A 17,961-nucleotide genomic window follows, 5' to 3' on the forward strand; every position below is an offset into this window, starting at 1 on the left:
GACACAGTCATCCCTACCCCAGTCACATTGGGCGGACTGGACCGACAGCTGTACTGCCTCGTTTGTACATTTGAATAATCCTGCATTTCATTGTGATAGCTATATTTTTAAGAGGACAAGGTTTCCCTTGTGGTATCGAGTGTATTTGGGCTCAAATGTTTTCAGGTTTTAAAGCAAGCATTTGCAGATATAAACTAAATGCAAGATCTGTCTATCAGAACAAATTGCAAAAGCTGCAGTAGAAGTTTACTGTGTTGCAAAATCAGCCATTAGTAGATTTTAAGCAATCTACAAGATATTTAGCTGAATTTTATTTTCAGAGGTTCAGTTAGATAAGGGAAAAAGGAGGTGAGACAAATTGCAGGAGGAGGAGGAGCTGATCTGTCTCAAGGTGGAGCTGTATCTTGTATTAAATGACACTGGCAGATTAAAGCTCTCAGATGGGAAGGGCTTAAAGGCTGAGTCAAAAGCCAAGAAGTCTCTTTATTTACGCCTACCTCCCAGCCCCTGGCAATCTGACTAATAACAAACTGAGCTAACAAGAAAGACTAGAAAGAGCAGAGAGAACATAGAAGCAGCTTGGATCTAAAAATTTAACAAACCAAGAGTGATCAAGTCAAGCTCTGCTGACCACCTTCTTTGTTTACTGCATCCAAATTGCTTGCAAACAGTTAACTATATACAGAAAAGTCAGCATAGCTGTGAAGTATGCTGTGAATTTTAATTGAGGAAAAAGGACAACTGCTTCACAGCATGGTCTAATGTGCACTCTAATGTGCACACTGTCTGGAAGAATTTTTCAACTGAAGGCTCTGTACTTTGTCTTCTGAACAAGGATTTTAACTTTATGGAATTGTAGTTTTACCAGAGCTTGCAGCAAAGTGAAACTCAGAAGAAAGTGTGCATTTTCCATAGGGGAAAATTAAATTGCATTCAAACAGCTGCTCTAACTGTGCATTACTGATCCCTTCAGGGAGTGTTACTGCTGTACAGGTAAGAAAGATTCCAGTTAGTTAATCAGCTTAGAGTATGAGAAATTAATTTCTCAGTACTGCTTTATTTTATTTTTCTTTGTGACTTTGTATAACTTTTGTGTTAAATGATGGCAGTTTATACTGTATTTCAAACAGTCTGCCAGGTGCATTTATTCAATCTGCCAACAGTATAACTGCATAGTAGAATGCGTGTATTAAGGAAATGCTGATTTGAGATCATGGTTGAGGGGGGAGGAGTGGGTGTTTGTTTTTATTTTCTGAACTGTAAGAATGGTCTTAAATACATCATCTGACTGTGATTCCCTCCAGGATTTAACAAACAGTCTTGAAGGCTTTTAGAAAGGACCAGTTCTTAGCTGGGGGCTTTGAAATTCTTTAACATTTTTTTTTAAAGTAGCTGAATGAAAATCTGATGCACAATAGAAAGCTATTTCAATATTTGTAAAAACATGTATTGATTTTCACTCCTCAAGCGTGCGATGCCTTTGCCACAAGGTGACTACTTCTGAAAGTGTTGAAATTCATCCAGTGGAAAGGACTGTGACTTTTTCAGTTTTTTAGAATTCATGCTGCAAAAAGCTCAGTTAATGTAAGCAGTTAGTAATGACTTATATGAAGGCAGATAAAAGCAACAAACTTAAGTTACCACGTAGAATTTCCTGAAAAACCTCACCACATGGAACAGAAGTAAGGTCAGCCCTGTCAAGTCTTTTATTATTATTTTTTATTATTATGAATTCTTTCAGTTAAATGTTGAGCATCTGTTACTTGAAAGCAGTTTTCATTTCACAACGGTAGCCTACCAAGACCTTCATTACATATTCCTGAGTGTATAACAAAAACAAAAAAAAAAAAGAAAAAATGAAATAAAAAAGAATACAACTCTTCTACTAGGTCTGTGTAGTTCTAAGCATCTTTTTTTTTTTGAGAGAGAGAGAGAGAGTGTGTGTGTGTGTGAGAGAGAGAGAGAGAGAGGGAGAGAGGGGGGAGAGAGAGAGAGAGAGAGAGTTCTAACAGTGTTGCCCACAGAAGTATGATGATGATTAAAATGGGAATGTTTTCCAATTGGTTGCAAATGTTTTTACTTTCATGTCTGAGAGGAGGGCTTTCATTTTTATACACAAATTTTTCAATATGTACTAGAATGCAACATGCTTTTCAGATTTTTTTTTTCTTTTAATTTTGCTCAGGGCCTTTTTAAAGTGCAGTTTGAATTTGATGCAGATCTAAGATGGAATTCTAATGGAGAAAAAGAGTATAGAAATGAAGTCTAATTAGCCATACGGTAGGTTTGAAGCTGGCGTCTATGTCAAGAGTCTGCATTTTTCACCTTAGGTCACTGGAAAGGATATTGCTGCATATAAAGCATGAATAAATATCTAGCATATTATAATTCTGGCTTTATTTTGAATATTTAAAAATAATGTCTTGGCATGTTGTGTCTTATCCAATACTTTTGGGATTAAAATTTACGAGACTATATACATCAAATATAGGCACCTGGTGTTCAAGAACTATGGTAGGACACAAGAAAATTTTCTCACACTATGGATAGCACTTGCTGCCTCTAAACTGATATATCTACTCCCAGTTAGGAAGAATGGTGAAAGGTACAATTCATTACACACATGATTGCTGGATTTCGTGTGTGTGTGTGTGTGTGTGTGTGTGTGTGTGTGTGTGTGTGTAAAACACTCATACCAGAGCATTTAGGTGCTTAAATGTGTAAATTCTTGCAGCCCTTTCTGACGGAAGCCTTGAGAAGTGGTGTTGCTAGTAAAAGTAACAGAAGTGCCTGATAGATAAAAAAAAGTATTGATGAGAGGCCAAAACCTATGACCATACTGTAGAATGTTCATGCATTTAATTGTGTAGATTCTTATAAAGGGTTCTCAGCCCTCAGAAATTAACACTTTGGCAGCTTAGTTGTGTGGTGACATTCCATGTTTCAAAATCTTATATTTCAATGACTCCATGTTTCAATAGCTTACTTGGAAAGATCAAGTGACCTTTATTAGATGGATCTCTTAAGAAACCTGGTTTGTGCCGTCCTAGAGTAAATAGTGCACCCCAAAAGTTCTTGTGTTTTAAATGATCCATTTCATTGTAAGATTTTTTCTTTTTAGCAAATATGGATATATTTATTTGATATATTTATTTATAAAAGATTATAAACAGAGATTTCATTTCATGTATCACAAAATACCTTTGTTCTTGTTAATTAGACAGCCTTGAAAGAAATATAGAATCTTCAAATAAAGAGTACAGCATAACTAATTTCAAACCAATGATAACACATATTTAACTTAAACATGTAAACTGTGCTTGTTACTTCATAGTTGTACAGTTAGGATGTCTTTCTCAGGCAGTTTGAGTTTGAGACTAAATGGCTTGAAAGCTGGTAATTTGTTACGTAACATGCAGAGGATACTGGTGATAATTTTTAACTATCAAGGCAAGGTTAATTCTATGTACATTTTGCAATGTTTCTGGTAATTAATGATCATTATAATTGAAAGGAGTCTAATGATTCCTCTCTGAAAACCTGTTTGTCCCCTGCCTACCTGTTTCTTCTGATATGCACTGCATTGTCAATTCTCTCTTCTTTTTCCTCTTGGTTAACTGTGTACACAGTTACAGTGTATACAGAGAGTGTGTTATGGCTTGACTATATTAACGCATGAATGATTTTGCTGGCCTTGCCAATGCTCTCTCTCTACACTTTGGATTTAATAATTTTTATTATTTTTTTAATAATTTTACGTGCATACTACATACAAACACATTACTCCACTACAGAGCAGTGTGTAGCATTTCCACTCTCACTAAATATATACAAAATATAACAGATACATTAAAATTTAAATAAAGGAAAAACACTAATGTGTTTACTTCCTTTTCAGTTTGGAGGTACAAGGACAGCAGAGGCAATACCTTTTGATTTACATACGCACTGTAGAACCAAATAAAAGATTCTCTCTATTCTATCTAGCAAGGGACCCCTCAAATTTGCAGTGCTACATGGTGATAAAAAAGTGATGATTCAAAATATTATGTTTTCCTTCATATAAGTGGCTTGAGGCAGTAACTTATTACTTCTGTCTATTGGCAAAACATTACAAATGCAACATAAATAAAGAGAACACATTCTTGGTTATTTCCTACTTTGGCGTAGCAGCATGAAGTATTGAAGGACTCTTCCCTTTGACTGTGTTGCTTGATTCAATAGCTTAAACTAAGTATATTTTCTCTTCTTAGAAAATTGTTCAAATGTTTTTCAGGATATAATATTGTTTCACAAGCTGGGACAGCTCAATTACAAGTAGTAGAAATGTTTATTGCTTTTTTTTCTTTCCTGTTGCCCCCGCCCAATGAAATTATGACCTTGTTCCTTTTTTTCTTCTTTTTCATTTTTTTTCATTTTTTTCCCCAGAATCTGCTGGGCAAGATGAAGCTCTGGGTTTTTGTGTTATGTTCAGTTCTGGTTGCATCTGACCCTTTCCAGTCACAGCCTTCTTTTTCTTCAACCAGAGGATCTTGTCAGAGTTTGTGTTCCTGCGAAGAAAAGGATGATACCTTGATTATAAACTGTGAAGAAAGAGGCTTCAAGATGATATCAGAAATAAATGTCCCACCATCACGGCCTTTCCATCTTAATCTATTAAACAATGGCTTGACTCTGTTACGTGTGAATGATTTTGCTGGCCTTGTCAATGCCATCTCTCTACATCTTGGATTTAATAATATTGCAGATATTGAGCCTGGGGCTTTTAATGGTCTCAGCCTTCTTAAGCAACTTCATATCAATCACAATTCTTTAGAAATACTTAAAGAAGATACATTTAATGGGTTGGAAAATCTGGAGTTTCTTCAAGCAGACAACAATTTCATCACAGTGATCGAAGCAAGTGCCTTTAGCAAGCTCAACAGGCTCAAAGTGCTTATTTTGAATGATAATGCGATTGAATATCTTCCTCCTAACATATTTCGTTTTGTGCCATTGACCCATTTAGATCTTCGTGGAAACCAGTTACAGACACTGCCTTATGTTGGCTTTCTAGAACACATTGGTAGAATATTAGATCTTCAGCTGGAAGACAACAAATGGGCTTGTAACTGTGATTTGCTGCAGCTGAAGATATGGCTAGAAAACATGCCTCCCCAGTCAATAATAGGCGATGTTGTGTGCAATAGCCCTCCAGTTATCAAAGGCAGCATCTTAAGCCGGTTGAAAAAAGAATCACTTTGTCCCACTCACCCTGCCAGTGAACTTGAAGATCCTTCAGGATCACTGCCCTTGGTTGTAACCACCTCTATTAGTGATAGTCACCTGTCAACTAAGGTGATTCCTATCCTGAAGGCTGCTACTAAAGAGCCAAGTTTCGTGCTTCATGCTTCAAAGCCAACTACTCAGTTTCCAGGAATCTATTGTCCCGTCCCCTGTCACTGCACCAGCCATACACTCTCAGGAGTTCTCATGCACTGCCAGGAGCGAAATATAGAAAGCTTGTCTGACTTAGGACCTCCGCCTCCAAATCCTAAAAAGCTTATTCTAGCTGGAAATATTATTCAGACATTACTGAAATCAGATCTGGTGGACTATGCTAGCCTGGAAATGCTTCATTTGGGGAACAATCGTATTGAAATCCTTGAAGAAGGATCCTTTATGAATCTGACTAGACTGCAGAAATTATATCTCAATGGCAATCATCTTACAAAGCTAAGTCAGAATCTCTTCCTTGGTCTTCAGCACCTTGAACACTTGTACCTTGAATATAATGCCATCAAAGAAGTTTTGCCAGGGACATTTAATGCAATGCCAAAACTTAAGGTTCTCTACTTAAATAACAATCTTTTACAGACTTTACCACCCCATATCTTTTCAGGGGTCCCACTTGCCAGATTAAATTTGAAAACAAACCAGTTTGCTCATCTGCCTGTGAGCAATGTCTTGGATGAATTGGATATGCTGGTACAAATTGAACTTGAAGACAACCCTTGGGATTGCACTTGTGATTCAGTTGGGCTGCAAAAATGGATACAAAAACTGAGTAAGAATACAATGATGGGTGACATTTTTTGTAAATCTCCAGGACACCTAGCAAAAAAAGAACTGAAATCCCTGAACAGTGATGTCTTGTGTCCAGGCTTAATAAACAGCCCTGCACTACCAACTCATGCCAGCTTTATAGTTGTGACAACTTCTTCTACTACAACCACCGCTGCAGACACCATCCTGCGATCCCTTACGGATGCTGTCCCACTTTCTGTTCTAATACTAGGACTCCTAATTGTGTTTATAACTATTGTATTTTGTGCAGCAGGAATAGTTGTTCTTGTTCTGCATCGGCGGCGAAGATGCAAAAAGAAACAAGCAGATGAACAAATGAGGGATAGTAGCCCAGTTCACCTTCAGTACAGCATGTATGGGCATAAGACAACACATCACACAACTGAGCACCCAGCTGCAACTCTCTATGAGCAGCGTATGGTTACTCCCATGGTTCAGGTCTATCGAAGCCCATCCTTCAGTCCCAAGCATACTGAGCGACAGGAGGAGGGGAATGACAAGGAAGACAATGATTCCAAACATCTCCGCAGAAGTCTCCTGGAAAGAGAGAACAGTTCACCTCTTACAGGTGCAAATGTCAAATATAAGGCTACAGATCAATCGGCTGAATTTCTGTCATTTCAGGATGCCAGCTCCCTGTACAGAAACATTCTTGAAAAAGAGAGAGAACTGCAGCAACTAGGTATCACAGAGTACCTAAGGAAAAATATTGTCCAGCTGCAGCCTGACATGGAGGTTCATTATCCTGGAACACATGAGGAGCTGAAGTTAATGGAGACACTAATGTACTCCAGACCAAGAAAGGTTTTCCTAGAACAGACTAAAAATGAATATTTTGAACTCAAAGCTAACTTACATGCTGAGCCTGACTACCTGGAAGTCTTGGAGCAGCAAACATGAAGCAAACGTACAGTGGGCTGGGGCTGAATTTCTGTATTTCTATTTTAAGTTGGAACCATTGTAAATAAAAGTGCCTTACAATAACACGTCAACAGTCAGAACTTAAGCACAGCAGTAATCCTAGCAAAAAAAAACTCAGGGATCACTGTGGGAAGCCATGGGGATGTTTGCAGGCAATGTCTCACCCCAAATTAAACATAAACTCTGTGTGATTGAACTGTGGGAGGAAGATTGCTTACTGCAATATTGCAATATTCCTCTAGATTTTTTTTAAAGGTGTGTATGGCACTCTCTGTTCTGTTCCTGATTTATTGCAAAATATTTGTTAAATGTAGTCTTTCTTTTTCCCTCAGTTTAATTGGATTATTTTAGAAAGAAAACAACAACAACAAAAACCCCTGTGTTTGTAGTTATAAGGTTGGAGTGTATTGGTTAGGTATTAGTACATGCACTACATACAAGAATGTTGTCTACAACCACACCTAACATACCATTATAATAAATATGAAAGGAATTGAAACTTTGTCATACTAAATGTCAGTTAAAAACAAAAAGAATGGCATATGTACCCAGAGCCTGCAAATATTTAAGTATCTTACGTGGAACTTCATCACGTGCATTCGGTATCAGTATGTGGAAGGAAAAAATACATAACTATGTTTACCCAACAGCAACGAAAAAACAAGCCTTCTGCTATTTTTCCTCTCTGATAGCTTTATCTAAGTTTGGACAATCTTCTCTTATGCTGCTGCTATAAAATATTGTGTGTCACTGGTGTTTCAATTCATAATCCTGGGCAATTTCAAAAGCTACTGAGAATCAGCTGTAAATATGTTACTGTGTTTAATAAGTTTGATTTTTATATATCTATCTATATACATGAATAACTTCTGTGCTGGCTTTAAATATTCTTGGAAGAAATGAGTTTGCTGTGGCTAGGAACTTCAAGGTGCAAAAACAGCTCCTTCCCCACACGACCAAAAAGCAACCCTCAAACAGAATAACCACAACAAAACACACATGCAAAGAACAGTAATAGTATGTAGTATTTGTTTGTACAAAAATATGCTATATTTTCCAGAAATTAGAAGAAAATAAAGTGTTGCAGGAAAAAAATAGGTGAAAAGATAGAACACTGCAGGTTTATTTTTGCAATGAAATCTAGCTAGATTTATATTAAGTATTTATTCTGTATAATTTTGTATTTTTTTCAACTTGCAAGAAAAAAAGCTTATTCTTGGCTGCCTTTCAAGAAAATCAAGGAACTGCTCTCTATCACTGAAAATGAAATAAAGGTTTTTTTTAAATGTCTTTATCTTAGAGGTCACTTTTTAAAAAGAAGGCAGCAACTCCTGCATGCACAAGTTTAGAACTGTTTGAAAATTAAACACCAGGGTCTTCACTCTTGTCATGTGGACAGAAGCATCTTGTTCAGTGTGCAGTAAGGCCATTCAATTTTTGTGCATGACTGACACAGTGCCAAAACACAAATTCTGACCTGCATTTATCTTCCTCTAAGCAAATCTTTTGTAAACTGACTATGCATGAACATTTTTTTTCTAATTTCAATTTACAGAGCTACAGATCAGCTTAATTACTACACGTCTATGTATGCGTGCTAAACTTAGCACTGAAGTCTTGATAAATTCAAAGTAAAAAGACATATTCTTTAGTTCAGCTTACTGCTGATGTCTTACATATTTGTATATACAAATGTTCTCCACATTCTTTGTATATAAGTTTCTGACAGAAATTTTTCTTATACTACAGATGAAAGTCAGATTCTCAGTTCTTTCAAATTTGCATAGAGATACTGACTTTGATGGTGCTATCCTAATTTCTACAATCTGAGGACCTGACCACATATTGTCTCCATTAACAAATCAACTTCCTTATTAATGTTTTGTAGATGCCATCTCTTTGCTATGACAGTCAAACTTGTTGGCTTCCAAGAATCAAATTTCAGTAATTGGAGAATAAGTACTCTTTCCTCTTTCTACGACTGAGAACAATTTAGTTTAGAAAACCTGTGTATATAAGAGGATTAGGAACAGTAAAGCTGGTTACCATGTGTTTGTTTCCTCGCTGTCTTTACTCCTGACAATTAAAGGTAATAACTAAGAATTATCAGTGCAGATAAGAGTTAGGCAAAGGGGAGAATTCTGCTATATGAGCTTCGGTATCTAGTGCTATTTTAGAAGTCCTTACATATTCAAGACATCTGAATGGACATGACATGTCATAGAATACGGAAACTCATGCCCTGGTCTGGAGGCACAACTGGAGCACAGGTGGGATAGCTTAGAGCATTAAAGTGACACCAGATGCCTATATTTAAACAACTAAATCCCACCCATAAAATATGTAACTTTAGTATTTGAAATAATTAAGATCCAATGAAAAATGTAATTCAGTCAATATAAATGACATTAAAAAGCTTTGAATTTTGAATCAGATCTCAGTTCTTTTTAGACTTTTCAGAGATCTCAAATTTGTGTAGAGAGAGAGAAAAAAAAGTCAATGGTACATGATGACAGGGTTTAGTATTTCAGTGTCTTTCATTCAAGTAGTCATTTACATTAGTAAGAAATGGGTGTAAAAAAAATATCCTGCAATTGCCAAGATCCAGGGAAACGATGATTCAGGCCCTCAGGCTTAGGTTTAAGAGAAATAGTTTCAGACTGAAGACAATTGCCACATGCACAGATGTCACTTTGCTTAGCTGCTAACAGTTACTTGGCAGAATGTTGAGGGCAACTGTATTGCAAAACATTCTTCTTCATTGCAGTATCAAAGCATCAGAAAAAAGAGTGAGCTAAATTCATGTGAAAGCAATTCAGTTATACAGCTGTATCAGAGCCTCACTCAGTATAAGTAGAGAGCTTTAGCTTTTAGCTTTCCCTCAGTACGAGGATTCACATAATTCATTATATCAGGGCAACTCTATTTTATGGTAGGTAGGCTGTAACACCACAAGTGGTTTTGCAGCATCCAGGAATCACTATAACGTGACACATGTCATCCACTTTCTATCATCAGTCCCTATTGGACTCCTGCATAGTGAATGTTTCTTTAATGAGGAGCAAGGGGTCTGCCTACAGTCTTTCCTCATAACATTCTCAGTCAGTGATTTTCCAGTTTAAAAGAAACTTTATATTGCTAGAACAAAAAAAAACCTTGGCCTTATATGTTTATTCTTCAGTTGAAAATGTATCAATATCTGCTGTTTAAAATAAAATAATAAAATAAGGAAGGTATCACATAGGAAGAAAGAAGGATGAAATGTCTGTGCCTGAAATTTCCTTGGAACATTTCCATTATAACAATTACAAAGGTGTCCTTAAAACTTAAAATGCTTATTTGTGTTTGCCAGTAGTTGGCAGTTAGGAGGGGTCTTAAGAAAATTATTTGTTAAGGGTGCGCTCTCCCCCCCCACCCCTCCGATGACAGGCACAGTTAAGTGGTTTCTATACATTTCACTTAGCTAGAATAATGGAGGCTGGAAGGTGAAGCATGTTTGACAGTCTGAAAAAAAGTGGATTCATTTTTCTCCTGTCAGTACAGTAATTTAATTGAGTGCAAGAACAGTGCTTCACCAGGCACATTGGTGTACATAGCAGCTATGTAATTGTTATGTTAGGGTACCTCAAGGTAACCAACACTATCATTTTTTCCCCTCACATTTTAGTGAATAAAGTATATTAAATAGACCTGTTCCATAAATAAACAGATATTAAAACAATATATTGCACTTATTTATTTTAACCTGCCCTTAACTTTTTACCTCCATAAAAGCCAAATGCATTTATTTTTCTTTTTTCTTCCTGCTACAGGTATTTTTTAGACAGGCTTTTAATACTATTACTTGACCATATTACCTGCAGTGACATCTCTGCAAGCTGAAAAACAACAACAACAAAAAAAACCCCAGACCAAACCCTTCCGAAAACAACCACAAATTTATACGTAAACTAGAGCATTGGCCTATTACAAACTGGTCCAATATTTTCACGTTCTTTTCCATTAGAATGATGGATCAACCTTTTTGTAACTAAATCCCAAATTGAATATCAGGTCAGACTTTTTTGCAGTGGTGTGTCAAAGCTATGAGATATGAATCTGAGCTTTTCTCACCTGCAGGTTTTTTTTTTTTTTTTTTTTTTTTTTTCTGATTAGAATCTGAGAATCAGGTTTGGGCCCCTTTCTGCATAACAAAGAAGTGCCCTGTATAACCCCAAATAGCAGCTTTTTATAATGTGCCGCTTAGCTGGAGATTTCTAATTGTGTAATATGAGAAACTGAAGAGATGATTCTGACTGAGAGAGAAAACCATCTATCCAACATCCTTTTTTTGGTACATTAATTAAAAAAAGAGTATTTATCACAAAGAAAACATTATTTCACAGGGAAAAGTAATAATGGCAAGGTAAAAGAGGAGACTGAACCTCAAAGTCATCATCAGAAGGGATTCTGGATTATCATTCTGAGGATGCCATTATCTACACAGATATACTTTATCAGCCACACTGACACAATCTGCAAGCTTTGTGTAGCTGCACTGAAGTCATTATAAGGGAAAAAAAAAAAGATTAAACTTTGTCTTAATTCGAAGATCAACTGAGACACTTGCTGAGGACTCTGGCACACTTCTCTTGTAGTGCCCCAGTACAGGACACCTTCATATCCGTTGCCGGATTTCCATCGTGGGTAAATCCCACTCAGCCGCAGAGCCTCTGGCGGTAGAGCCTCCTGCAGCAGCCGGACCCTGCTCCTTGGGGAGGGTCTGCAGCACACACATTGCCTTCAGTGCTCAGCTCCTCTGGGACTCGGTGTTTCGTACACCCTGTTGGATTTGGGACAGGGCAGTTGGATCTATTACTGAGGCTGTATGATGCCTCAAAACATTTGTCCCTTTTTGATTTTCCAAGGTTTATGATATTCTTGATCTTGTTCCAGGAGTAGGTATCAAATCCTTTTTTTTCCTTGAAACAGAAATGAACTGTATGTTTAGCTGGAATCAGTGTGGGGAAGTTAACTGCCATAATGAAAAGATATAGCACATTTTCCTTCCTGCTCATCTCCTAACAGTCAGTTTTGTTTTTCTGACACAACAGAGCAAATTCTTAAGAACCACAGTCTAATGGAAAGCAGCTAACCTGAAGGAAGAAAGTAAAACATCACATGCTGTTTAGCTCTACAAAAGCAGGATGTGAAAGAGATTTCTTTTTTTTTTAAATCAATGTCAACAAGATGGGGTGCAAGTACATGTGCATGGTAAATATCTTACAACATTTATCAAAGTTTTGTGTTTTAAGACATTAATTTCAAAATATCCACAATATATTCCTCCTATTACTACTACAATGACTACTTCTGTTCCTACTGTTACTTCTAGTACTTGCTATGCAATGATGGAATACAGCGAAGAAGAAATGCCTCGTCTTCATATTTCAAGGCAAAATGTAACTTCAGCTGTTTGCCTTCACACACAAATTCATCCAGATTATTTCACTTTTCAGACAAACTGTTTTAGAAGTGAAGAATTTTACAAAAATCATCTAGTTGTTATTAATAGACATTTAAAGTATAGAAGAGCATATAATGAATTGTTCAAACAGAAATAGATCTGGAATCCTTTATATGTGCTAAAATCTGTCCCATGGAATGTTAGCATAAGTTTGCACTTTAAAATAGGCTATAAAATTATTTTGTTAGCTCACAAAAGTGAATATAATTTTTTATTTTAAATTAAGAGCCATCCTAGCATTTTTGCACTGTTTTAAATACAAAGCCTACTTAACACTTTCATAATGACACACTCATTTGGACTTAACTACAAATTAAATAGTGCTGTACTGAGACATATTAAAAAGAATAACACTGTCAAGTGGCATTTGATTACTCCCAACTTTTTCCTGCTGAAAACATGCACTGTTCTGTGCAAGAAATGCAAGTTTCCTAGGCAAGGAGAATAAACAAGAATATAAATTATTTTGTATCTTTGTGGGAGTAGGAAATTTTGGCTTCCATTCCTGTGGTGCAGTATGTTTATACAGTTCACGTGAGACAGTAATTATCTACGAGTTTCAGAATTAAAACATAATTAAATGCATGACCTTCCTAACACAGGGGAGTGACCTGTCTAGTAGTCTACATGATAACGTCCTTTTAAAAGCTGAAGGTAGTTGCAACTGCACTTTTTTAAGGATCCTGTGTGTCAAAGACTATATATATATATGCCTGCTAGATCAGACCCCCAAAGATCCTCTAAAGTCTGGTTTAAACTTAATAGGATGTTAGACTCCAGGCTGCCAAGGCTGAGGTAGTTACAGGCATCCAGACACCCTGGATATGGAGGATGGTGAAAAACCTCTTGGGTCAGTCATTACAGAGAGTTTTTGAATAACAGCTAAACATTTAGATGGCTCTTTTGATCTGGTTCTACGCATTTGATACAGCATTATGATTCATATATATTCATATCATTTAAGGATGAATGTAAACCATTAATAAATCAGAAATGAAGCACTGAGATGCTACTTTTCACAAAGTGTAAATGATTCCACTGGATATCAGGAAATGGAGGTTAAGATCTACAGACTTTAACTGCCTCATGTGTTATATAAATGTCTTTATGGGAAAGAGAAATTTTGGGGGGAAATAGAAATCTCTGTTGACTACACATGTATAGAGATGTCCCAAAGGGAAATGCTGTGCAAAGGATAGCTATCTTTATGCTGTCATTCATGACAGTATGAAGACCAAATCATATTCTAAAGATTTTAAAGTAATTGCATTTTGCAGGCTGGAAACTATTACTGCTCTAAGGACTGGAGTATCATCTGCAGTCAACTAGACTTCTTACAGGCTCAGATTCCATGATAATTTTTATTCATTAAAACAGTCACAGAATAAATAGAAGCTTTATTATTTTCTTATACTGGTATCTTATGAAAGCAATCCTGTGGAAAAAAAATGATTTCTTAATTTTTGATTCATATTCTGATCCAAGGGCCATTAAAGCTACAGAAAGATGTCTTTTGCATCTGGAGTTATGATGAATCTTAGTAGTCTGTGGTTTTGTCTGCACAGATGTACACAGGAAAAAAAAAAAAAAAAAAAAAAAAAAGCATTAACTTAGGGTTGTTGCTGCCCTGAGTCACCAGCAGACTAGAGCAGAAACTGTACCTAACTCTAAGGCCAAACCATATGTTAACTTCACAAAAATAATTCTGTGAATTCCCATGACACTCTCTCCTGAAAAATCAAAAGCTTTCTTTCTTTTTTCTTTTCTTTTTTTTTTTTTTTAAGATAAGCATGTAAAGAAGATTGCAACACAGGTTATTAAGGTCAATATCTTTTTAGATGTTTGGATATTAGGAAGATATTTGGATATTAGGAAAGATATTTCAATGTTCGGAAAAACTTCTTTACTAAGAGGAGTAGTGCAGCACTGCAATAGGTGACCCAAAGTAACTGTGGAACCTGAATCCCTGGGAGATTTTCAGGACTGCTGGACACACAGCTGGTCTTAGAAGAAGAAACAGTCCTGCTCTAAGCAGGAGGCTGGACTAGATGGCCTCCAGAAGTCCCTTCCAACCAACATTTCTGTGGTTCTGATATGATTTTGTGAAAAAATCTTGAGGGTAAAGTACAAGAACATTTCTTTTTTGAGCATAGGCTTCTTGAATATGAAGTTAAGGAAAGAGGAAGATACAATACTCACCAAGCACTCTAGCGAAAGAAAAGCTTTTCAGATAACTTCTGTGAGATACAGAGAAGCAGTAATATTGATGCTGTGTTGAATTAAGCAGTGCTTGTTTGATGCTGGTCAGAATGCATGTAAGTTATGGTTACCTAAATCTATTGTTAAAATTATTTTTTTTACATGACAGATGACTTCAAATCTCTAAATAAAATGCTGAAACTCTCTGAAACTCTCCAAGAACGATCCATTTATGTACTAGTTGAATTTTAAAAAGCCTATTTTCTTGACATATTGCTGTTGCAATTCTTCACACATTTCAAAGATGGAAACAATCTTACTTTTTCAAAGGGTCTTCCAGATTTTAATAGTTCCTACTTAATTTATTCTATTTTTCATAGTCAAAGTAGGAGGTGGTATACGATGAATGCAAATTTTGATTAAAAGATATATATACATAAAGTATTACCTTAAGTCTTTTAAACATTATGGAAAAAAGCAAGCAGCACCTAGAGGATGGTCCTTCTTCTCCAAATGTAACTGATTTTACCAAAGAAGGATCTACTTGTTATAAATAAATTTCAATGGTAAAAAAAACATATGCCAATTTACTTCGCTCTATAGTCAGGATTTTTGGGGGGGGCAGGTGGATTTCTTATTTGTTTATGATATTTCTGTGAACAGTAATATCATAAAGGATTTTGGATACTCCTAAAATTCTTTTAAAGTATTACAAATATCCAAGATTTAATAATGTGTTTTTATTTTTATTTTTATTTTTATTTTTTAATTGAAGATGTTCCTAGGATTCTCAATATTAATATCCAGTTTCTTATTATTTGCTGTAATTTTCAGTAAATCCACAGGAAGTTAATCTGCCAACTGAAAAAGACACACTAATTTATATCATTTGTAAAATCACTCACAAAGTTATTTCATGATTCTAGAATCAAATATATACAAAGGAGATTGATCAGAAGTTTAGATGGCCACTGGAAACTATATTAAAAAAATCTTCCCAAAAAAAAAAGTACTTAGTATAGTTAAGTAACATTTATGATTACTATACCTAACAAATTACCTTAAAAGATTATTGTATCAGTTTGTTTGCACTACGCCTTTGGTGGTATTTGATGTATGTTTTTCTTGTTTCCTCAGTTTAAGTTGTCATTTACTTAGGATCAGATTTGCAGCAGTATGGAATGGATTTTTTAAAATAGTATAAGATTTCTAGGCTTTGATGATTGAAGTAAGCATGCTTCTTTACCACATGCACATCATCATAGATGATCATCACATCAGTTCATTTTCATGGTTACTACCATCTTTTTCTGCATCATAAGCCACTGCAGGTAATACTGAAGCCCAAAAGGATGACACAGTCTCTTTCTCCCATCAAAAAATCTAAGAATAGCAATTCTGTAAAAAAGATGAATATTAGAAAGTACATTGAATCCTTTACATCTGATGCAACTACTCAGTGGGACTATTTAAAGGACCTTATTTATCCACATTTTCTGAAGTGAAAATCTCTTTGGTCTTAGTTTAACTCCTGATTATCTCAGAAAATAGTTTATGCCTTTTTTTCTTTTCTCCAGCTTTCAAGTCCTGTGTTTTCTTGGAGTGTGTTGGTTGTTAAGGAAAGGAAGGTATGGGCAATATTAATGCTGAGCAGTGGAAAGAATATCAAACCTCTCATTGCAGTGCTTCATCTTAGTGTCAGTTAGCAATGAGTAGTCTCACAGATCATGAACAGTATGTTATATACTATCTGAAATCAAGTATTTTGATTCAGATTTAGAAAAAATAGCAAGCGACAATATTTTCCTTTTTCTTATGTTCTTCCTCAGACATTTACTTTAGCCATTCTTGGAGACTGGATATTAAATGGATCTTGATTTGACCTGAAATGGCTGTTATCAAGTCCTTAATATGTACATGTGCAGGATCACGGTACAAACCGATTTTATTGTACAGTACTATAACTAGAGGTGGTTTCTAGACCTTTTTTAGGGAGCGCCTTAAAACTTTCATCTACCATTCTTAAGATAGTTATGTATTTAGTCTAAATTAAACCTTTGATAAGTAGCACAAACCTGCATGTGTTTCTACTAAGCAATTATTTAGCAAGAAGAGGAAGTACAAAATTCAAATGATTAAAATAATTACAATCATCCATAAAAAGTTAATGAAACATCTGTTACTTTGAATTCAAACACAGACACACACTAAGACTTCACAACATTTCACACAAAATGTTCCTTACTCCTACATTTTAAAAGCAGAAAATTAGACTCCAGTCATGCAATTCTTTGATATTAATGTCAATCAGGAATTTGATTGTTTTCTACCTACATGAGATGATGTACTGCCACAGATTTGAAAATTTCCTTCCCACAAAAAAAAGCTTTTTCAGACAAGAACTATCTAAATTGGCTACGGAATGTAACAGATTTAATGTGCAGGTATACATAGTATTCTAGTAGTCCTGCAGTGATTCCTTGACCTCATTTCTAATAGGAGGTTCCAAGGAAAGCCTTAAGTTTATAGGCAGTAGTTCAATCAAAATAATGGTAAAAACAAACAAAAAAATCAAGCAAAAAAAAAAGGAGATAAAACCTTCCAAGCATTGATCCTCTGCTCTCTACATATCCTATCATATATTCCTCTTTAACGTTTCATTTTTGCTGCTTCTTTTTTGTTTGTTTGTTCATATATGTGTATAATCCCATGACCCAAATAAACCCCAGTCATGTCTTGGTCCTGTTGGCATCTTTTCAACAATTCATTGTTTACCACTGGATGATGGCACAGTCTCAATCTTCAGCTTTTGAGACAGAACAGACGGCTAAGGTCCCAATAAACTTACTAGTTTATACTTTTGCATTGGGTTCATTACTATTTTGGGGTCAAAACATCACAATACAAACCAGTAAAGCAATATTTATAAAGAGAGGGAGGAAAAAAAAAATCTACAGCTCAAGCTGGCTGGGAATTGTCCATGAAAGTATGGAGTGATGGAAAAAAGTGTTTTCAAAAACCCCAGTATTTCATACTGGAAGACTTTTTTTTTTTTTTTTTTTTTTTAACTTCCCATAATAACACCTAATGTTTTAACTAATCCCAGTTGTCACCAATTAAATATTTCAGTTTGCCAAACCGAATTGGAGTTCTGTTTTGATGTAGATTGACATTACCCACCTACAAGCCTTCATAAAATCTCATGGAAATTGTAGAAGGTAAGCCTATAATTTTATTTTTTCCTGAGGAATATATTTCCTCAATGAGCA

At 35.6% G+C, this 17,961-nt stretch overlaps 1 protein-coding gene across 1 annotated transcript; it reads left to right on the forward strand.

Moving 5' to 3' along the window:
• Positions 1–457: 457 nt before the first annotated feature.
• On the forward strand, positions 458–9,417 carry SLITRK6 (SLIT and NTRK like family member 6). The gene is made up of 2 exons (XM_026109900.2): positions 458–993; positions 4,429–9,417. Exon 2 carries the CDS (start codon positions 4,444–4,446, stop codon positions 6,964–6,966), a length of 2,523 nt encoding a protein of 840 aa, XP_025965685.1. The 5' UTR covers positions 458–993; positions 4,429–4,443; the 3' UTR covers positions 6,967–9,417.
• Positions 9,418–17,961: the final 8,544 nt, after the last annotated feature.

The sequence above is a fragment of the Dromaius novaehollandiae genome, chromosome 1 (genome assembly GCF_036370855.1).
Source record: "Dromaius novaehollandiae isolate bDroNov1 chromosome 1, bDroNov1.hap1, whole genome shotgun sequence".
NCBI classification, from domain to species: Eukaryota; Metazoa; Chordata; class Aves; order Casuariiformes; family Dromaiidae; genus Dromaius; species Dromaius novaehollandiae.